Raw genomic sequence first — 24,305 nt, forward strand, 5'->3', positions numbered from 1 at the left:
TTTTAGATTATTTTTGGGGATCTTTCTTATGCAGAACATATTTGTTTTTTAGGAGAACTGATGGTTTCAGTACAACTGAGGAAACACTGTGTCATAACCCCAAAGAGGCACTCTACGGAAACATGCTTATGGACTATAATTCCCCAGTATGCCACATGAACGAAGAGAAGCAATCAGGAGAGTCAGTTTTCATGTGTGCTTGTAATAGTGATGAATGTAACTTTGATTTTTACTTTGATGATGGTAAGTATGCTTGGTTTCTGTGTGTTAATCACAATTTACATGATTTACCAGTCAAAAGCAGTTGGTATTTAGTATATGCTAATGTGTGTACATGGTAAAGTAATATTAATGCAACACAATGCCATTTTGGGATTTATGTTGTATTAGTGACTGACCTGATATCCAGGTGTTAAGAACTCAGCTGGAAGGTTACTAGATTCCAGTCCCACTTTAGAGGACTGCACTGTGGTTCTTTACGGAAACTTGGAACCTTAAAGCAGCAAGGTCAGCCATACTATGCCTAGAAAAAAAACTCATTTATAAGTAGATAACTTTCATAACATATGTATTGTACTGTCCATGTTTTGATTTCCATGTTGGCATTTACCATCTTGGTTCCCTCTGACTGAATCAGACTCTTTTATTTCGTCAAGCACGACTGGGTCGTGCCCGGAATTGGTTTTGGCAGGTACAGGGCTAGTGTGAGACAGGACATACAATACAAACAATAATAAAAAAATACAGCAGTTAAACATAACAAAACATTGAGTTGACCGCTCATTTTGCCCAGTGTGAGGAGAGTCCATAGAGTTCAAAGAGTTGACAGCCGAAGGGAAGAAGCTGTTCCTGTGTCTTGTGGACCTGGTGTAGAAGGACCAGAATCTCTGGCCCAAGGGAAGCTGGCTGAAGAAACAGAAGCCTGGGTGAGATGGGTCCTTGATGATCCTCAGAGTTCTAGAGCGCAGTCTGGAGTTAAAAAGTTGATCCTTTCCGCTGATCTAATGACCCTCTGTAGTTTGAGTCTGTCGTTGGCGGAGGAGCCAGCATACCAGACCAAGATGGAGGAGAAGAGGACAGATTAAATCGTGGCTGTGTAGAAGCTCATCAGAAGTTCCCGGGCCATGCCGAACTTCTTCAGTTGGCTGAGGAAAAAATCGTCTCTGATTGGCTTTTTTCTGGGTGGAGGTTGTGTTGGCTTTCCAAGTCAGATGCTTGGAAATTGAAGTGCCTAGGAGGCGTGCGCAGGGGATGCTTTCAACTTCCGAAGCGAATACCTGATGTAATTTCCTCCCTTACTCTTTTTTTTTCTCCTAGAATCTCTGCCATAACTACTTGCTTAGTACTTAGTACCACATGCGAACACAGCATAGAGATCGTATTTCAGCTCACACATTCCTGCACTCAGCCAATCAGTGAGGAGCAGGAATGTGCAAGGGGAGATATTTGGCTTCCCTCTCTCACTGTCTTCAGGGAAGGCGAGAATAGAGCCAGTCTGACTGAGATACGATTTATCACAGCAGAATTTTTTCTGATTATATTAGCGAGACATGAAGTGTAAAACACTAAAAAGAATAAACACAGAGACAACGGAAGCCCAAATGGTGCAGTATGTCACAGAATAGATGGGGTCAGGTGTAAGGATCTCCCCTCACTGGGGGGGGGGGACACAGAAAAGGGGGAAAGAGGCACCGAATGGATATAAAATACTCTAAAAGCAATTAAAATAAGAAAATTGAGGTGGCTTACCTCAAACACGACAAATTCACATAAGATGAATTGTTTAATAGTATAAAGCACAGGCAACGCGTTTCGTGGGACACGCCCACTTCCTCAGGAGAAATAAAGTGCTGCTGCAGACTGATAGCCTCATTCGGGGTGCCTCTCTCTCAGAGACATTCTTTAAGTCTACTTGTCCTTAAAAGGTGTACATTTAAAATAGGCTTGTGTTAATTTGGACACTAGGATTGCCATTATTTTAAAGATAACCCGAGATGGGTTTGAAGAATATTATCTGCATACAGAGGCTGGATCTGCCTATATAGCCCAGCCTCTGTTGCTATCCCAAACCCCCCTAAGGTCCCCCTGAACTCTGCAATCCCTCATAAATCACAGCCATGCTGCTGACAAACAGCTTGTCAGAGCTGGCTGTGTTTATCTCTATAGTGTCAGTCAGCTGCTCTCCCTGCCTCCTGCAGAACTCCAGTCCCCGCCTGCATCCCTTCCCTCCCTGCTGATTGGAGGGAAGGGACGGGGGCAGGGACCGGAGCTATGCAGGAGGCGGGGGAGCAGCTGAGACTGACACTACAGATGTAAACACAGCCTCACAGCACGGTTGTGATTTATGAGGGATTGCAGAGTGCAGGGGGGCCTTAGAGGGGTTTTGGATAGCAACAGAGGCTGGGCTGTATAGGCAGATCCAGCCTCTGTATGCAGATAACATTCTTTAGAACACACCTCGGGTTCTCTTTAAGCCATTAGCAGCTTTCAGACTGCTCTTGACTTCAGCCGGTAAAACTCGTTGTGCAGTAAAATCATGGAATGCTTTCATGTCTCGCTGCTAGCAGAGGATATAGTAACTGAAAGCAGAAGTCCTCTGTTATTGTATCACACAGCCTCCTACTGACAAGTGGCCATAAATACACATTACAGCAGTACTAATTAGTAGCAAGGAAATGTAACAAATAAAAAAAGTGTTCAAATAAATTGGCCTGGAGCGCTCGCAAGCCTCTAAGTAACTTGGATGCTAAAGTGTTAACTATAGCTTATGATACCCTAATAATAGCTTACCATTAGTAATTTCACTATTCCTATTTTGTAACATAAAATTAACCCTCTCTCTATCCTATTGCCTCACACTCCTATAATCATGTTTAACACTAACCTCTAACCCTATTCCCTAACACTGTGGCACTCAGCTATACAGTAGTTGATCCCCAGAGCCTATAATACACAGCCAGCACTCAGCTATAATGTAGCCGAGCACAACTATAGCCAAATCTCCCACTGCTGGAGCCGACACCCCCCCCCCCCTTCCCTGGTGGAAAAAAAAGCTGAAATGGGGTACTAGCACCCCAAATTAAAAGGCGAGTGCTGGCATCCAAATTTAAGCAGAAAAGTTAGTAGAGTTTGAAGGCCATTTTTGCAAAGGAACAGCATTACTGTACTGGCAGTCATAAACTGCAAAATAGTTCATGGGATTCTTATTTGACACTACACTTTTATTACTTATTTGTTTTTAATAAATACTGGAAATATGTTTAAATTTTGCTTGCAACATTTGTTTCTACAGGATTAATTGAAAAACACCATTCTGATCATTTCAATTCCAGAGTTACAAAAGAAAAAATCCCTTTAGAAGGTAATAGTTTATGCTGTAATTACTTTCAATCTAGTATAATTTAGTACAGTGGGACTAAATAATCGGGGAGGGGTGGGGGGGTTCAAAGTGTTTGTGAAATGTGTGAGGTTGCTGCTTTGTAATGGGTACTAATGAAGTACTCCTGTATTCATTTTGGTTGGAGGGAAGGGTATCTGGGGCTCCATTGCCATAAAAAGGTGCTTTTAGATTCTAGTTCTCCCCATACTGTTACTCTGCCTCTGTTTTGGAGGCATACAAAGGTGGGACACAACAAAACAAGTCATTTGGGCACCTCAATGAGTGCAGATCAATGAGTAAATGTAACCTCACCTAACAGAAAGTAAAAAGTGCAATCCAAAGGGACTTTGTAAAAGAGAACTAATTAGTATAAATCACTGTATGAGTTGTGAAAACAGTATAAATCACTGTATGAGTTGTGTTCTGGAGTGATCTTTGGTCTTTTGGGGTTTTTACTTTTCTGATTGCAATTTTTGTTTTTTTTTGCAGCATCACCAAAAATGCATCTGTTAGATGATGGGAGCTTGAAAGAGAACAGTAAAAATGACTTCACTGGAGGTAATGTTTGTAGGCAGTTCACAGGGTCATGTACATGTACACATTACTGAAAAAGGTTTCTGCTTTAAAGGGGTTCTTTCGCGAAAAAAGTAGGCAGTTAAAAAATATGACAGATGACAGGTTTTGGGCCAGTCTATCTTTTTAAGGGGGATTCTCAGGGCTTGTATTGGTTTTCAACAGCATTTCCTGAACAGCAGTTTAACTGCCAAAATAGCGAGATACCAGCCGGCCTCCCTAATCACTTGCACACTATTATGTCAGTTAGATTTTGCAACTGTTGTTCAGGAAATGCTGTTGAAAGCCCTGAGAATCCCCCTTAAAAAGATGGACTGGCCCAAAACCTGTCATCTGTCACATTTTTTAACTGCCTACTTTTTTCGTGAAAGAACCCCTTTAAGTGTTTTTACCACTTCTTATCATCCAGACTTTGTTTTCATTCATGGACTAGAGCAGTTTTGACATTTTAGGTTTGTCCCTCTTTATCACTAATAAATGTATTGCTTCTTATTACACATAAGTAATATTTGTATCTTTTTGTGGGGGAAAAATTAGTCACAGAGTGCCTAAATTAGGTCAGAGACATTCCCACTAGTGGCCTGACGGAGATCTTTGTTCTTCCTTCCCAAAGAAGCAGTTACCAGTTCTGATGATGGGTTAAAGTGTACCTAAGATGGGGCCATAGCAAAAAAATATGCATACCTAGGGTTTCCTCCAGCCCCTCCGGCCTGATCGCTTCCAGGCCAACCTCTTCTGACTCTTTGTTCGCCCGCAATTGGCCCAGGAAAATCATTCAATCGGTGTCAGTTGGCACAGGCGCAGTTCAGCCAGGTGTGCTCCCCTGTCTCGCCCCCCTGTCGCCGGTAGCATTCTACAGAACGCTCCCAGCGACATGAATGTGGCAGAGGTATGCGTGCAGTCAGGCCGCACATGCGCAGTTTGCCCCCGACTGGAGAACTTTCCGGGGCCAATTGTGGGCAAACAGTGAGTCAGAAGAGGACTGGGTAGTAACAATCAGGCCAGAGGGGGGCTGGAGAAAGCACCAGGTATGTATATTTTGTTTGCTGTGGCCTCATCTCAGCTTCCCTTTAAGGACCTTCTAAGTTCTGTCCAGCTTTCCTAGAGTAACTGTCTCCTGGAATCTCCTCTATAACCTTGAGACTGTGCTGGAGACACAAGCCTTCTGGTCACCTCATGCTACTAACAGTGACACTGTCTGCAGCCAAATACAAAATTAGCAAAAAAAAAAAAAAAAGGGGGTGGCTTCCATCTGTTAACCCATTCCTATATGGTGATTGTCTCATTTTTGTCCCTCATATGCCCCTGTTGCTAATTAAATTAACCGCAAAGCAGCCGGAACTGTTTAACAACCCCCTCTGCTACTTAAAGGACAACTGTAATGAGAGGTATATAGAGGCTGCCATATTTATTTCCTTTTAAACTACGCCAGTTGCCTGGCTGTCCTGCTGATCCTCTGCCTCTAATCATTTTAGATTAAACTTAGACCCTGGACAAGTATGCAGCATATCAGGTGTTTCTGACATTATTATTATATAAGATTAGCTGCATGGGTGTTTCTTGTGTGATTCAGACACTACTGCAGCCAAATAGACCAGCAGGGCTGCCAGGCAACTGGTATTGTTTAAAAGGAAATAAACATGGCAGCCTCCAAATTCCTCTCGTTACAGTCGTCCTTTAAATGAGCAGATCAGTATCGCAGAAGTTTCATTGACTTGATGTCATACTCTGATCGAAAAGGGTTCATTTGAATACAGTATTTTTTAGCCTTTTATATTTGTATGTAACTGAATTCCACATGTGAATTTTATGGAAACCCGGGTCGTCGCAGGAATCTGAGGATTCACAGATAGGTAAATTATATATTTTTGGTGGATCTGCCTATTATCATTTTTTATGGATGGTTTAGAAATAATGCATGTCACCACACTACTATTGATTAATAGACACATATGAATTGATGGTATGCAAATACAAGGATTTTCTTTCATTGAGGCTTTAGGTTTTTATACATGGACACATCCGGATTGTGATTTTAAGCAGGTTTTTCTTTTTTTATTAACCCCTTATCCCTTCCCTAAGTAACTTGCACTTGTACTCTCCCACACTGCCAATATCTTCACACTTATCAACCAAATTGCTTAACAACAAAGAACCACAACAAACTGCTGTGCCAGGGTACTGTCTACTAACTTATTGCACCAGCCTTGGACATCACTGTCCTAGTGCTGTTACCATCCCAAGGCCACACCTCTTTCTGTAGGAAAAAACACAAGGGAGGTTGAGTAGTAGAGCATCAAACTACCTCCCACAAACCCCTTTACTGCAGGCCAGAGCCCCCTTCGACTGTGTCTATCCCATAATACTATGCCAGCTCCATCCCTACCCCTACCCCCTTCTTCCCTCCACCTTCGCATGTCTTAGCCATACCCTCTTTTGCTGTTCAGAAGGAAGAGACCAGAGGCTGTAATAGTCACACCCTACCTTCATATAGCAGGACCCCAGCTGCAAGCACCATTTGGATGTAATTGCTGAAGGGGTTTGAAGGGTGGTATGAGCACCTCTTCTATCAAGCCTCAGAGGAAGGCGAAAAACCCTTACAAGGCATGGTCCAATTGGCCCCAAAAGGGAAAAAATTCCTTCCCGACTTCAGATGGCAATTAGATAAAATCCTTCGATCAACATTACTGGGCATTACCTAGTAATTAAAGCCATGTATGTCTTTCAATGCAAGGAAAGCATCTAAGCCCCCTTTAAATGCAGATATAGAGTTTGCCATAACGACTTCATGTGGCAATGCACTCCACATCTTAATCACTCTTACTGTAAAGAACCCTTTTCTAAATACATAGCTGAAATGTTTTTCCTCCATGCGCAGATCATGTCCTCTAGTCCTTTGTGAAGGCCTAGGAACAAAAAGCTTTTATATTGCCCTCTGATGTATTTATACATGTTAATTAGATCCCCTCTAAGGCGTCTTTTCTTTAAACGAAATAAATCCAGTTTATCTAACCTTTCTTGGTAAGTGAGACCTTCCATCCCTCGTATCAATTTTGTTACTCATCTCTGCACCTGCTCTAAAACTGCAATATCATTCCTGTAATGTGGTGCCCAGAACTGAATTCCATATTCCATATGTGGCCTTAAAGAGACTCTGTAACAACAAAAACCTCCCCTGGGGGGTACTCACCTCGGGTGGGGGAAGCCTCCGGATCCTAATGAGGCTTCCCACGCCGTCCTCTGTCCCACGGGGGTCTCGCCGCAGCCCTCCGAACAGCCGGCGACTGTGCCGACTGTCAGTTCAATATTTACCTTTGCTGGCTCCAGCGGGGGCGCTGTGGCGACTTTCGGCACGGAAATAGACGGAAATACCCGATCTCCGTCGGGTCCGCTCTACTGCGCAGGCGCCGGAAACTTGCGCCTGCGCAGTAGAGCAGACCCGACGGCGATCGGGTATTTCCGCCTACTTCGGCGCCGAGAGGCATCAGAGCGCCTGCGCAGGAGCCAGGAAGGTAAATATTGCGTCACCGCTGCACGGAGGGCTACAGCGAGACCCCCGAGGGACGCAGGACGGCGTGGGAAGCCTCATTAGGATCCTGAGGCTTCCCCCACCCGAGGTGAGTACCCCCCAGGGGCCGTTTTGTCGTTACAGTTCCTCTTTAATAGAGAGTTAAACAGGGGCAATATGTTAGCATCTCAAGTTTTTATTTCCCTTTTAATGCATCCCAAAATTTTATTAGCTTTAGCTGCAGCGGCTTGAAATTCAATACAAATTGTTTTACTTGTCATCGATGAGTACTCCGAAGTCCTCCTCCAAGTTTGATATCCCCATCTGTATCCCGTTTATTTTGTGTGGTGTTAAACCATTGGTACGACCAAAATGCATGACTTTACATTTTTCAACATTGAATTTCATGTGTCATTTATGTGTCCATATAGCTATCCTATCCAGATCCTTTTGCAATTTGTCACTACCTTCATAAGAGTTGACGATTCTGCACAATTTTGTATTATCTGCAAAAATAGCAACATCGCTTTCTACTGCATCTACTAGATCATTAATAAATAAATTGAAGAGCACTGGACCCAGTGCTGACCCCTGTTGGACCCCATTGCTAACAGTCTCCCATTTTGAATAAGATCCATCGCCCACAACTCTTTGTTTTTTGTCTAATAGCCAGTTCCCTATCCATACACACAGACTCTTCCACAGTCCTTGCATCCTCAACTTTTGCACCAGACTTTTGTGGGAAACAGTGTCGAAGGCCTTTGCAAAGTCCAAGTATATCACATCTACAGCATTCCCAATATCCTCATTAGCGTTCACTACCTCATAAAAGCTGAGCATGTCAGTCAAATAGGACCTGTCTATAGTAAACCTATGCTGATGCTGAGAAATAAGACTATTTTCTACTATGAAGTCTTGTATAGTATTTCTTAGTAACCCCTCAAATAGTTTGCACACAACTGATGTTAAGCTTACCTGTCTATAATTTTCCGGATCTGATTTTTTGCCCTTCTTAAATAATGGGAAAACGTGGACTGTTCGCCAATCTACCGGAACTCTGCCAGTTGAAAGAGAGTCACTAAAGATAAGATAAAGGGGTTTATGGATAACGGAACTTAATTCCCTTACGACCCAAGGATGTATGCCATCTGGGCCAGGTGCCTTGTCTATTTTTAATTTATTTATTCTTACCTTCACTTCTTCCTGCGTTAAGTATTTAATATTACAATTGGAATATTAAGACTCTTCTGCATCTGTAATTTGCAACAGTAATGTTTACCTTGTGAACACAGAAGCAAAGAAAGCATTTAATAACTCCACCTTACCTTGATCATCCACCATTGAGTTCCCACCTTCATCCTTTAGGAGTCCAATACAGTCAACCTTTCTTTTTTTAGGGTTGATGTACTTCTAAAACTTCTTTGGGTTAGATTTGATATCCCTAGAAATTTGATTTCAGCTTCAATCTTTGCCAGCCTAATTTCTTTTTTACAACTTTTATTGCACTCCTTATAATTGCTTAAAGAGAATCTGTATTCACAAAATGAAGTATAAACAAACATCCCTGCCTGTTTGGGGTCATCTCCTAGCCCCCTCTGTAATATTTTCGCTGCTCTCTGCTGCAATAAAGACGGTAAAAAAAACTGTTTTATAAACAGTTTTGTAAACTGACAAGATGGCCACCAAAACAAGAAGTACATCAGCAGAGCAGTGAACTCAGTTAATACACAGTGAGTACACAGAGAATTCAGTGAGTTACACATTGAATTCAGTCTCCAGAGGTTATGTGCAAGTTTTGAAAGAGCTCTGTGTCAATGAAGCATGACAAGCTGTGTCTTTAGAGCCTGGAGTCTCGGCTCTGCACTCATGTCAGCCTGACAGGCAGCTTCCTCCTCAGCCAGCTAGTCTTTGTTCAGTTTATCAGTCTGTGTTTATCAGCCTCACAGATAGCAGACAAGGTGACAGTGAGAGCAGGGACGTTGTCTGTAAGGAATAAACATCACACGAGCACTGGAGGGACGTGGAAGGGGTTAACTTGTTCACATTACTGAAGAGTTGGCAGTCTTCCAGACACAAGCGACAAATCCGACAGGGGAAAGATAAGTTGATTTATTACAGAGACGGTGCAAGTAGAAAGTGCTGCAGTAAGCCAGAGCACAATGGAACAGCCTTAGGAACTTGTAGGATAGGAGAAATACTGCTAAAAATTTTGTTACAGAGTCTCTTTAATGCAGTCTCAGTCCCCTCCTGTTTTAGAACTTATAGGCATTCTTTTTCAACTTAATTTTAACTCTAACCTTTCTATTCATCCATAGAGGCCTTTTTTATTCCTAGAGGTTTTGTTTCCATATGGGATATATTTACTACAATATTGATTGAGAATAATTTCAAAAGCTTGCAATTTCCCTTCAGTGTCCCTTCCTCATAGTACATTATCCCAGTTCACCAAACTTAGTGCCTGCCTGAGTTGATTGAACTTTGCTTTTCTAAAATTCATATTTTTAGTTGTCCCGCTGCCCCTCGGCATATCAGTCACTAGATCAAACGTTATCATGTGATCACTATTTCCTAAATGTTCGTGAACCTGCACATTTGATAGATTATCTGGTCTATTTGAAATGATCAAATCCAGTAACGCATTTCCCCTTGTTGGTTCAGTTACCATTTGGAGTAGAGCTTGAAACACCCAGAGTTACAGACTACCCAGCAAGCTCTTGGTAAACCAGAACTGATTGCAGTGTGTGAGGGACTACAATGGACCAAAAAGCCCCCTTACTAAAATGCTATGGAAAACAAAAAATTGCTTTCTTAAAACAGAAAGTGTTTGCGATAATTTAGGTTAGAGTTAGCTTTGAGATTTCTCCCAGTGCTTCACTGCTGAAATATGCAAATTACCCATTGTTGTCCCTGTGGGCTAATATTCAAGTGTTTTTTTGTTTTTTTGTATGACCACTGGCAAGTTTGGACGGGCCTTTAGCATCTGCAGGCTCTTTATTTATTTTATTGTAAGATCACACGTGTACCATAATAACTCAAAATAAGCATATACTGTACAATTGTGCTTTAATTTAAACTGTATTTTATTATTTCTTTCATTTTGATCTGAAAAATATTGTATTGTAGGTACATTACACCATAAGATCGGTTCTAATGGGGAAACTGCTCGCTTGTGTATGTTCTGTGATACTCTGGAAACATCATGTTTACCAAGTGAAGGGAAATGTAAGAGCAACTGCGAAAGAAATTCAATTTGTGCAGTCCTTGGTGAAGTGTGTGTGTTAATATGGTAAGACCAAGATTCTGGAACTGACTGATTCATTAAGTTCATTCAATCACAGTGGTTGTGTGTTATTAAGTCATTAAAGTGACACTGAAGCGGAAAAAAAAGTATGAGAAAATGAATTGTACGAGTGATATGATAAGGAATAGAACATTAGTAGCAAATAAAAGAGTCTCATTTTTATTTTCAGTTATATAGCATTTCTTATAACACTACATCATTCTGTCATATTTTCAGTTTGCTCTGTTTTACAGTTTAACTATTTACTGCACCAGGTGCAGTATAATAACGCCCTGGAAAACTTCACTTGAAGTCCCAGGTACGCAATAATTAGTCAATGGGAACTTCCGATTCACGCCCTTACATATGTGGATCGGAAATTATGACTGAGGACATCTTGTCCTACATTTACATCTAAAATTAACAATTTCCCTCCCACACTCCCCCATAGTACCCAAACACACACACACACACACACACACACACACACACACACACACACACACACACACACACACACACACACACACACACACACACACACACATATACATATATAAAAATTACATAAACAAATACATAAATAGTTGCCTTAAGGACTGAACTTTTTTAATAGGTATGTGAAGAGGGTATAAAACTGTGATTTTTTTAATTTGTGGGCTTATAATTAATGATGGACGCAAAACTGAAAAAAATGCACCTTTATTTCCAAATAAAATATTGGCGCCATACATTGCACTAGGGAAATATTTTAAATGTTGCAATAACCGGGACAAATATGCAAATAAAATCTGTGGGTTTAATTCGCAATAGAACGTTTTATTTTCACACTATAATGGCCGAAAACTGAGAAATAATGCATTTTTTCAATGTTTTTCTTATTATTCCAATTCAAATGTGTTTATAATAAAAATAATTCTTAGCAAGAAAGCCTAATTGGTGGCGAAAAAAACAAGATATAGATAAAGTCGTTGTGATTAGTTGTGATTAAAGGAATACTATCGATTGAAACAACTTTTTTTTTAATACTCTATATTAGTGTACACATTACCACTAGTGCTAGGGACACTTTATTTATTCACCCAGGTCTCTCTCTCGCTATCCCTGCTTAAAAATTCATTTCTCACACAGCTCATAGTAGTTTGGGTCACCCTGAGCTGCTTGGTTACTCTGTCACACAGCTCACAAATATATTTCACTGTATCACTCACAGCATGCAGGAGACATGAGGAGAAATATGCTGATCTGAGGTGGTAACAGGTAACTAAATGAGCTGTAATATTGCTGGAATATAACTAGCTATAACACTAGTCTGTGTTTACACTCAGACTGGTTGCCTGGCTGCCTGCTTGTGGTGATTCACTCCAGGCTGCATCCACTTTACAAGCTGCTGAGAGGGGCAGACCACTGTTTACAATTAGCATTATTAGTATCTTTATCAGTCAAGAGAAGCAAAGATAATAAACACACATTGCTATAATCTTTAACCCCTTACCACCATATCAATAAGATTATTTCAGCAAGGTGGTAATTAAACTATAAACTGAGGAGTTGATAGCAACTCCCCTGTGCAGAGACATGGTCTAGCCCTCTGGGAGCCCTCAGTATTTAGATACATTTTGTATCCAACACTGATGCCAAAACTGACGGAGGATTTTACAGCTGAGAGGAACAGCTGTGTGAGGAATCAAATTGCTCCTAGTACTTGTCCTAATGTGTGCTACAACATGCAGCATTTAAAAATAAATGCATACATCGATAGTATTCCTTTAAGTTATTGGCGAAAGAATGGGAGGAGTGCTGATAGGTGAAAATTGCTCTGGTCCTAAAGGGGTAAAAAAAAACCCTTAGTGGTCAAGTGGTTAAAATATAAAATGTGGTTTGCAGAGCTAATGACCCTTTGAACTTTGAGCAGTAAAAAACTTATCTAAAGTTGTCTTCCACTGTTTCTTTGATGTACAAGTGCTCCAGAAAACAACATTGTAGCTAACCCAGGGTTGCAGAGCTCAGATAAGGTATTTTGCATAGATAACAATTGAAGTTTCTTAACTCTTCCTGTACTGGTAACAATATATGACATGTTTCTTTGCTATTAATGTTCTATTTCTTATCTGTACTACTCATACAATTCATTGTCTCATATTAGTGTTCTCCCCAGGCTCTTTTTGCTCCACACGGCTATTTTTGGTGAGCACTCGGCTGTCATCAGTTCACCTCCTCCTATGCTGGCCCTTCATTCCACTATGCACCCCACCCGTCTACTTTTTCATGCTGGAAAAAACTTCTGGAGAGAACACTGCATATGTTTATTTTGGCTTCAGATTCACTTTAACAATTACTTTTTTATTTAGTAAAATAATGCCTAAATTAGTAAATATATGAAAAGTGAGGCCAAAATTGCATTAGACCGATTACCACCAAGATATGATGCTCAGGAAGCTATAAGTAATGGCTTGGGTTGCTATATGTACAGAATTCCATGCTTTACCTCTTCAGATTGCACTACTGATCACTCATTGTCTATTGCCTAGCTTTGGCTGGATAGGATCAAGCATCCCCTTCCACACCACAATCAGCCACAATCAACTCCAGCACTTTGGAAAATGCACCTCTTCATACCTAAATATGCCCACAGAATTTCAGTCCGTAAGCTACTCTGGCTCTAGTCTTCTGACTGTACAAACTGTATTGTGTGTGATGCAAATTGCCCAGCAAAGTAGGTGAAAAATCGAGATGCATATTGGTATACTGGGCACATTGTCTGCCAGCTCTGGAACTTAGGAGAAGAACCTTCATATCCTCCCTATTTCATCAATAGTTTTGAGTTAGATTTTAGTTGTGGAGTTGAGGATATTAAATATTGCCCTTCCTGCTTTATATTGTAGTTTAACCACTTAATGACATGCTAACGTATAAAAACGTCCTGCTAGAGCCTCTCAATGGCTCCAGGATGTTTTTATAAGTCAGACAGTGCCGCTGTGTGCGTGCACGTGCGCACTCCCGCGCATGCACGTGCATTCCCGTGCACGTGAAAATAGTGAGGAAAAAAACATCAATGAAAAAACACACCTTTATTTCCAAATACTATATTGCCACCATACTTTGCACTAGGGACATAATTAAAATCTTGTGATAACCAGAACAAATTGGCAGATAAAATGTGTGGGTTTTATGCACAGTAGCAGTGTTTATATTAAAACTATGGGGGATGAAATTGGAGAAATAGTGTATTTTTTTCCTTGTTTTTCCTTTAAAATGCATAGAAAATAAAGTAATTACTGAAAACAAATATCAACACCAAAAAACCCAATTGGTGGTGAAAAAAACAAGATATAGATCATTTCATTGTGATTAGTAGTGATTAAGCTATTGGCAAATGAAAGGGGTGAGCACTGAAAGGTGAAACCCACCTTTGTCCGTTAGGGTAAAAACGCCTTTGGGGTGAAGTGGCTAAAGTGGGATTGTACTGCCAAAACAAAAATTTCAATAACAACAGTAACAACAAAAGGATTCCCAAGTATTCTCTCTTTGTAAAATCATTTAGTTTCATTGAAAAGAGCCATAGAAGCTGACTTATCTCTGATTCCTCAGCAAAGGCAAGAATCTCCATGTGCCTGTGTCTTCACTGTGCCCCCCCTCCCTTTGCTGAACAGATACATCACCGTGACAACAGCTGAGTCACTTCAACAGAAAAGGAGGGACTTTGATGCTCACAAGCCATTTAGCAGACCTAGCACCATGGACAATCACTCAGTTTTGCCTGTCAAAAAATTGACCTTCTTGTCAGTCATGCTGATGCTTCCTAAACCTTTGACCCTGAAGGAGTATGCAGATCAGATGTTCTGACTCAACTCAAATTTAACTAACTGCATACTTGCTCCAGGCATGACTCAGTAGAGAAGCCAAAATATTCAAAGGAAATGCAAATAATAGGCCTTTTTATTTATAAGGCAATAAAGATTACAGCTTTGTTCTTTTAAATAACCTGAAGCAATTCAAATTAAACCTGAATTACCCAGCTCTGCTAATGCATTTAGATTTGATGCTGATGTTATCTCAATAAAGATGTTAAAGTGGATTCGAGATGAACTTTTACTCATTGCATAATTGTGTTCCTTTCCTATTGCTTATAGGGCATTCCTCAAGCCAAATACTTTTTTATTTTAATACTTTAATTCCCTATAAAACTTAACAAGCCACGCCCACAGGTTTTCAGAGAGCCAAGGTATTTTCAGACAGTAGCAAGGGCTCATGGGAACTCAGTCTGGGCAGGAGGAGGGGGGGGGAGGTATTACTAGCCAGAGATTTCAGAGGCAGAGAGGAGGAGGGGGGATTCATTTTTTTCACAGGCTGAGTGCTCAAGATGCAGATAACCCCGCCTCTGTGTAATGTTTACAAACAACATGGCTGCTGTCATTGTATCACAGGGAAAAATAATCATATTCTATTGAAGCTGAATGCAGCTAGATTTGCTGTGTAAACTATCTAAACTTTAGATAAGATATATAGACAAGTTACTTGTTATAGTTAGTTTTTCATCTCGGATCCGCTCTAAGGGAGCTACACCCTAAATGGTGTTAATTTCAAAAAGTCAGAGTTATGTGTTGTTTCATACAGAGGGCAGTATCCGTTCAGCTGTATTTCAAGTATGCATACCTTTTAAACACATTACTTTCACATTACTTTTATTTATGTTGTTTTTAATAAAAGATACAGTAATAGGAATGTATATATGTATATTTATTGTCACCCTTTATTTACATGTTCCAACAGCAATAAGGTGTAGGCAGGCTTTCTTCTGCAAAATGGACATTTTAGATCAAGTAAGAATAGGGTGCAGTTAGAAACTTTTGTCAAAAATTTCTCTCACTTCCTGTTCTTTAGCTTGAACAGGAAGTTAGAGGATATCTCCCCCTGGGGAAGAGAATTCATACCTCTAATAGTTTATAGTGAAAGAGATTTCCCTACTGGGAAAGACAGTTGTAAAATTTTACATTTTATCCAGGTAATTTTTTTGACTTAGCGCCAGCTGTCACAGGAACGAGAAATGAGGTCAAAAGCCTAGTTAGGGCTGTTTTATTCTACCCTCACCCCAATATAAAAAAAATTGTGTCAGGAGTTATACACTAAAAGAAGTCAGCTGTTATTAACCCTCCTGGCGGTCTATTAGAAATCGCCAGGGGGCAGCGCAGCACTTTTCTAAAAAAATAAAAAAATTTTAATCATGTAGCGAGCCTAGGGCTCGCTACATGATAGCCGCTTCGATCGCCTCCGGCGATCTCTGATCCTTGATCAGGAAATCCCGTTCAAAGAACGGGATTTCCTGAAGGGCTTCCCCCGTCGCCATGGCTCTAAGGGAGTCCCGATCCACTCCTCAGTGCTGCCTGGCACTGATTGGCCAGGCAGCGCACGGGGTCTGGGGGGGGGGGCGGTACGGCGTGGCGATCGGCGGCTAATTGGCGGGTGGCGGCGGCGATCGGGCAGTACATGCAGCTAGCAAAGTGCTAGCTGCGTGTACCAAAAAAAAATTATGCGAAGCGGCCCAGCTGGGCCTGAGAAATCCTCTTGCGCGGCATAGCCCGAGCTCAGCTCGGGTTTTCGCCAGGAAGGTTAAAGGTTATTCTGTTCCATTTGGGCAATCCTGAAGCAAAAAAAAAAGCAAAAAACTTGTGATATAATGAATTGAAAGTGTAGTATGGATAAGGAATAGAATATTAGTAGGAAAGAAAAGAGTTGCTTATTTTTATTTTCAGATATATAGATTTTTTTATAACATTGCATCATTCTTCATATTTGCAGTTTACAAACCACACTCAGTATTTTAAACTATAAAACAGAGCAGAGCTAATTTGAACTTTCCAGCAGTAAAACCTTATCTCAAACTGTCTCTCACTGTTTCTGTGATGTATAAGTGCTTCAGAAAACAGGACTGTCTTTGACCCAAGTTGGGTTGAAGAGTTTAGAGAGGTTCTTTTACATAGTTAACAAGTGAAGTTTCTTAACTAATCCTGTACTGATAAACAATATAAGACTATTTTCTTTCTTACTAATGTTGTATTTTTCAGCTGTATTTTACATACAATTAATCATCTCATAGTTTATTTTTGCTTCAGATTTGCTTTAAAGGACACCTATAAGGTCTTTAAAAAAAAAGAGTTTAATTTTCCTGGTCCTTCTACTGGCCCTCTGCAGATGTCCTGTGCCCTCGACGGGGCAAAACAATCCTCCGGCCCCCCCGCCACGGCTCACTTTTGTTTTGTCAGTCAGAGGGCCACTGTGCCTGCGTGGTCCTGGCCGCACGCGTCCTCGCTCCCGCTCACATCGCTTGGAGCGTCCTGGCCATGTGAGCAGGAGCGAGGACACAAACAGCCAGGGCAGAGCAGTGGCCCACCGACAGACAAAATGAAAGTGAGCCGCGGTGAGGGACCGGAGGATTGTTTAGTCCCGGTGCGGGCACAGGACGTCTTCAGGGGGCCAGTAGAAGGCACAGGTAAGTTAAACTCTTTTTGTTAAAGACCTTACAGGTGTCCTTTAAGTTCTCATTGCTGTTCTTCCTATGTTTCTTAGTAGGAGCACTGCACTAGAACTCAGAGGTAAAACCCAAGCACACTATACTTACCATGTTTAGTATAAAAGAAAAAACACAGGGGGTTACCTTGTGTTCCATATGCATTTTTTTTTAAAGATGAGGAGTTGTTTGTCTTTCTCTCAGTGTATACTGTGAACAGTTACTAAAGCAAGATCTATGTTTAGAGTATATTTTTAAGGGTGGGCATTTATTGGAAACATTTTAAGTTAGACCTGCTAATATATTTATTCCTTAGAGCCGTTTAATTTGGTGTTATCAAGCTCAATAATCTAACCTGATTATCTTGATTTTTGATGCCCATGCTTGAGCTCTCCTGCCCTAACCTAAAACCAGGCATACTCTTGTATGATTTTTACTTGAACGGGTAAATGATCAATATCTACCCAATAACAATTATTGAATTGGATTATTGACTTGCACCACTAAGCATTAATCAGAACCCCACCACATCTTTGTACCACTTGCTCCAGTACAAAACTGAGCTTTACTCTGTCCAAAAACACCATTATTACAGTTATTGTGCGCTAAACTAACCTAAAGATTAACACTAACTCCTGTAACTATATTTTTTTTTTCTGACCAAACCGCCAGTATTTCCAATATTTACCTATTGGAATGGAAAGTCACAATAACTAGCGTACAGCACTGTAAAGGACTCTCCTTCACTAGTAAATGTGTGTCCACAGTGGATAGTCCACGCCTTCATCATATCACGGCTGGACTACTGCAATGCCCTTTATGCTGGCCTCCCCAAAAAGGACCTGCGTCGCCTGCAATTAGTGCAGAATGCTGCTGCCAGATTGCTAACAAACCAGTCTCGCCACTGTCACATTACACCGATCCTTCGCTCACTGCACTGGCTACCAGTAGAATGGAGAATACTCTTCAAAATTGGACTGCTGACATTCAAATCCCTGCACAATCTGGGCCCTGGATACATGAAGGACTTGCTGAAGCTGCACCACACCTCTCACAACCTCAGATAAGCAAGTTCTATTAACTTGGTCACTCCCAGAGTGCACTTCAAAAAATCTGGAGACAGAGCCTTCTGTCATGCTGCCCCTACTCTTTGGAACTCCCTGCCACACCCAGTAAAGACAGCACCATCCCTGGAGCTATTCAAATCCAGACTGAAAAGCCACCTGTTTAGCCTGGCATTTCTGTACTTATAAAATTCTTCCTCTGTACCACGATGGTCTGAGCCATGCTTATGCGCTTTGAGTCCTACGGGAGAAAAGCGCTTTACAAATGTTATTTGTTGTTGGAAGTGAAACTGGTAGCTAGGGTGTGGAATTTCATCATTTCCTCAGCTGTTGCACTTACACATATGGTGGGTACTTTAGCCACATAACCGAAACTGACAGATTAATTTTGGATTGACTTCTTTAAAAATGTTTCGGTAGAAAAATTGTCTCTCTGCCCCTATACACTTAATTTTAATTCCTGTTATTATTTTTTATTATTATTTTGTACTTGCAACACAATGGTTTTTACTACTTTTTAATTTTTTTTTATTAAGGAGACGGAATGACACCAGCATAACGGAAGAGACATTGTGCCACAACCCTGAGTTTCCACTTGATGGTCTTATTCTTGATAAGAAAGTAAGAGACAAATGTTTGATGGAAGAAGTAAAGACCAATGGAATAACAATGTTCATGTGCCTTTGCAAGGGTGATCTGTGTAATGAAGAATATGAAATGAAAGGTCAAGGTACGTGTTGTTTAAAAAAAAAAAAAAAAAAACATTTGCCCATACTGTGTAGTTCTCATAAACAGTATTTGTAAATTGTACAGAACACAGCAATTAGAGTGATGTAATCATATTACAGTGAACCTGAGTTCTCAATGCCGACTTTGTCTTCATTTTTTATTCAATTTTTATTTTGTTAGATGTTTATCCTACAAATAGTTCTTACTTCCCAGGCTAGTCTCTCACAGCTACAATAAATGTACCATTACAGTTATAGACTACTCTTTTATTGGTCAAGGGCAAACAAGCAAAATCAGCAAAAGATGGAATAGGGATTTCCTTCACTGTGTGCTCCAAAATTATGCACAACTTACATAAGAAACGTTTATCATTTTCCACTATGATTTGTGAAATTGCTGTCTAAATATACCCTGATGTAAGGGAGTTTGATTCTGCCGCTGCTTACTTTGGGTGCTGAGTTTCACCAGTAGCTAGGGCTATCAATATATCCCACTTACTGATCCTCTACTATCAGCTTAGTGATGATTCATCTGTGTTTGGTGTTTCTCTCCATTGTGTGGCTATTTCAAACCATTCTGTCTTGCACCTAACCTCCTCCCCAACATTAAGGTTTTCCTTACTAACAAATGTAACCAGCCCCATTAACCACTTAAGCCCGAAGGGTTGAAATTTTTTTACATCCGAGCAACTTTCACCCCCAATTCATTTGCCAATAACTTTATCACTACTTATCACAATTAATTGATCTATATCTTGTTTTTTCCGCCACCAATTAGGCTTTCTGTGGGTGGTATTTTTTGCTAAGAGCCACTTTACTGTAAATGCATTTTAACAGGAAGAATAAGAAAAAAATGGAAAAAATTCATTATTTCTCAGTTTTCAGCCATTATAGTTTTAAAATAATACATGCCTCCATAATTAAAACTCACGTATTGTATTTGCCCATATGCCCCGGGTATTTCACCGTTAAAATTATGTCCCTATCACAATGTATGGCGACAATATTTTATTTGGAAATAAAGGTGCATTTTTTCCGTTTTGCGTCCATCACTGTTTAGAAGCCCATAATTTATTAAATCATATTGATATACTCCTTTGACATGCATATTTAAAAAGTTCAGACCCTTAGGTAACTATTTATGTTTTTTTTTTTTTTTTCATTATTGTAATTTTTTTTTTTTTAATTTAAACTTGTATGTGGGTATTTTTTGGTGTGGGAGGTAAACAGGGTTTTTTTTTAATATATTTATATGTTTATTTTTAAAACTTTTTTTTTTAGGTGTAATTTGCTATTTGGCCACAAGATGGCCAGAATCAAAAAGTCCTGGGAGCGATCGATCTCGCTCCCAGGCAGAAGAAAGGAGACCAGAGCTCAGAAAAGCCGCAGCGTCTGAAGAGACGCTGTCGGCTTTTCTCCGGGGGGTCCGATCAGCGAAAGGGATTTATAATGAGCGCTGATCGGACCTCAGCGCGCGCGCGACCCGCGGGAGTGCGCGCAGCCCAACTGGACGAGAAATCTCGTCCAGTTGGGCTTAAGTGGTTAAAGTAACTATCATCCTGACCCCTAACCTCACCCCCTCAAGCATAAAATTCTTCTTGACTCCTGATGTCATCCTCTCCCCAACTTAAAGTGTGCCTGAGTTGGACTGGGGACAAAAAGATAGATACTTGCCTAAAAAGAGGGAAGCCTTTGGATCCTGTAGAGGCTTCTTGAGTCTTTCTGGCCCCCACTATTGCCATACGTGGACCCCTGGAACATATTCAACAAAAGTTTGTTGGATATGATATCGTGGCCGTGCTCACCACATGTACCAGGCCTGCGCAAGTATGCCCCCGCCAGCACAGTAAGTCAGAGCCGCTCAGCCTTGTGCTGTGGTTATGTTTGTTAGATCCAGAGGCTACTCTGTTCCTAGGTAAGTATTTATTTTTGTTCCAGGTCACCTCAGGCACTCTTTAAACTAATTTTTATGCCTATGACTAATCTCTTCTCCAAAGTAAAACACAAACCAGTAAATCTAAACTCCCCATACCCTATACACTGATCATCCTAAACTGAAGCCTAGCTGTAATTTCTCACTCATACCTTCAATATCTTCACCCCCAGCACAAAATCTATTCACCATTGTCTGTTTATAGGTCCCAGGTGAATGATTTGAATCTCAGTGCTAGACTATTATGTAGTCAAGTGAAAGCTATTGGCTACAATTAATAAATTGGGCAGCAGCACCCCCAAGCCACTGACTTGCATTGCATTAACTCATTAACTCACATGAATGTAGGACAGTATTGCTGTGAGTTGATTACGCTGATTTTTCTGAAAGTTACTCCCTTTAGCCTTGCCCATTCACCGATGACAGTGAGTTTATGCCAGGTATAAAGCTGCTGTCATTAAGCACACACAAAAAGACAGCTTCCTATCAGAACAGTTGCATGGTAAAGAAATGGCTGTAACTATTTTTTAATTAAAATAGTGCGGGTAAAAAGCTGTCACCACCAGCTGTGCATCTCTACCAAGCAAATCTGAAAAGTATTACATAAACAAACACTAATAGTTTGGTGATTCTTCTTTTATGTAGTCATGTATGAGTGTTTCATATAAATGAAAACAGAGGTTTGGACAGATTTCCCTGTTATCAGCACCAGGGAAGCAAATGGTCTCTTTGCTTCAGACATGATGTTTCCTGTCTGTACTTTGCAGTAAAGTCAGTCACAGCAAGCTGGTGCTCAGCCCCTGCAGACAGCTAAATAATACTCCCGCTAAATATTACTTAGCTGAAATCTCAGCTGAAGGCATACATTATCATCAGACTGTGAAGGCATGAGCTTACTGCTAATCACACCTAATGCGTGTTTTAGTGTTTTGTTTTTGAAATTACTTGAAATCATTGGATAATATGTTGATAATATTGTAGCGCTAAGGAAAATAATGACACTGCCCTTTATAACCATTTATGAGAACCTTGGGGTGAGACGGCTATGGAGGCACCATGTTTATTTCCTTTTAAACAATACCAGTTGCCTGGCAGTTCATCTGATCCTGTTTCTCTAATACTTTAAGCCATAGATCCTTAACAAGCATGCAGCAGATCAGGTACTCTGACTCAGGTTTTATTGGATTAGCCATATGCTTGTTCCAGGGTTTTGTGCCAGACACTAATTATGCCAGAAGATCAACAGAGCTGCCAAGCAACTGGCATTGCTTACAAGTAAACAAATATGGCAGCCTCCATATCCCACTCACCTTGGGTTCCTTTTAAAGGACTTACAAGGCCAAATTTCGAAATTTTGATCATTACCTGTTTCATATTAGAATCCATAGATGAGTTCCTCCGCTCCCTCTGTCCCATTCCGCCTCAAATGTATTTATGACATTGCCCCCAGGCTGCGACCCGACCCCACAGCACGGGTCGTCTCCTATGCCACAATCAAGATGGCCGCCGCCAAGATCCGCGCCTGCGCAGTACGCATGGCGGAGAGTGCGGCTGCGCAGCTCTCTGCCCTCGCCCAGCCACGTACTCGATGTCGGCGTCGTCCTCCTAGCGTGGCAGCGGGCGCGCTCACATCTCCATGCGTACTGCGCAGGCGCGGATCTTGGCGGCGGCCATCTTGATTGTGGCATAGGAGACGACCCGTGCTGTGGGGTCGGGTCGCAGCCTGGGGCAATGTAATAAATACATTTGAGGCGGAATGGGACAGAGGGAGCGGAGGAACTCATCTATGGATTCTAATATGAAACAGGTAATGATCAAAATTTCGAGATTTGGCCTCGTAAGTCCTTTAAGGTAAATTACATTGGTAATCTAACCTCGCAGCAGATTGCAAATTAATATCAAAGTTTACAGTGTCAAATGTTTGGCTTTCTATCTCCCACCCATGGCCAGGTAACACAGTTTTCAATGAAAATCAGCAATGCCAACCTTCTTGTCCCTCTTTAAAGAGGAGCTGTTAGGTATAAGGTCTCAGAGAAAATAAACACATATATCAGTAGCTAAAGATTGGCTGTACTTACATTACATATGCATTTCACTGTCCACGTTTGTACTTCACAGAATTTGTATATAGTATATGCAGAGATTGATGCTCATGGCAGGTTCCATGTTTGTCTGTCTCCTATGAAGCCAAATGTTTCGTCATGTCCTGCCTGCTTCCTGATCACAGAAAAGCTTGTACTGAATAACACTAGTGTGCAGTGAATATTAATTAGCCATGTGGCTAGGAACAATAGCGGACTCCTGCAGTGTACTCTGCCCGGAGATTTTTCAGTGCTGTGCGCTGGACTGAGTTACAAGCTGCTGAAACTTGATCCTGTAACTTCTCCTTAGCAGCCGAGGGGAGGGCCCCAGAATGCTTTGCAGTATGGTATGCGGCTTGCGTCCTCTTGGGTCTAACAGCTTTGCTGATAAGCACACATCAAATGTAAGAGAGATTTTTATCTTCACTATTGCCTTTTTGGCTTCCATCTAAATTGTTTAACACAGGAGAATAGAGGTTTAAATTAGCTTCTGCAGCCTGACAGTTACTCTTTAAAGAGAATCTGTATTGTTAAAATCACACAAAAGTAAACATACCAGTGCGTTAGGGGACATCTCCTATTACCCTCTGTCACAATTTCGCTGCTCCCCGCTGCATTAAAAGTGGTTAAAAACAGTTTTAAAAAGTTTGTTTATAAACAAACAAAATGGCCACCAAAACAGGAAGTAGGTTGATGTACAGTATGTCCACACATAGAAAATACATCCATACACAAGCAGGCTGTATACAGCCTTCCTTTTTAATCTCAAGAGATCATTTGTGTGTTTCTTTCCCCCTGCAGCTATCTTCCACTGAAGTGTCAGGCTGTTTCTTCCTGCAGAGTGCAGACAGCTGTGCCTGTATGTAATTCCTCAGTATGTGAAAGCCCAGCCAGGTCAGGGGAGGATTTATCCAGCTTGTAAAAGATAATAGAGCAGAGAGAACCTGCCATAATCTAAATAATACACAGGCAGTGTGCAGAGAGGGGCCTGGAGGGGGGAGATGCATCACAGAACCACAACACTGAAGAACTTGGCAGCCTTCCAGACACAGGCTGACAAGTCTGACAAGAGAGAGATAAGTTGATTTATTACAGAGATGGTGATAGTAGAACGTGCTGCAGTAAGCCAAAACACATTAGAATAGATTTTGGAACTTGTAGGATGGAAGAAAACCGGATGAAATTTTTGTTACGGAGTCCCTTTAAAGAATACATTAATTCATGGAGAGGTCTTCTTTTGAAGGCCTAGTG

General features: G+C 41.0%; 1 protein-coding gene across 3 annotated transcripts in view; it reads left to right on the forward strand.

Annotated features, from left to right (window-relative positions):
* Window positions 1-24,305, forward strand: part of TGFBR2 (transforming growth factor beta receptor 2) — a 123,753-nt gene that overhangs the window by 69,512 nt on the left and 29,936 nt on the right. For all 3 annotated transcript variants that reach the window (XM_068236205.1, XM_068236206.1, XM_068236207.1), the window contains exons 3-7: window positions 53-243; window positions 3,293-3,361; window positions 3,869-3,937; window positions 10,584-10,746; window positions 18,849-19,042. In XM_068236205.1, coding sequence (XP_068092306.1) covers window positions 53-243; window positions 3,293-3,361; window positions 3,869-3,937; window positions 10,584-10,746; window positions 18,849-19,042 — 686 coding nt within the window. The remainder of the gene's footprint in view (window positions 1-52; window positions 244-3,292; window positions 3,362-3,868; window positions 3,938-10,583; window positions 10,747-18,848; window positions 19,043-24,305) is intronic.

This window comes from Hyperolius riggenbachi, chromosome 5 (genome assembly GCF_040937935.1).
Source record: "Hyperolius riggenbachi isolate aHypRig1 chromosome 5, aHypRig1.pri, whole genome shotgun sequence".
Taxonomy (NCBI): Eukaryota; Metazoa; Chordata; class Amphibia; order Anura; family Hyperoliidae; genus Hyperolius; species Hyperolius riggenbachi.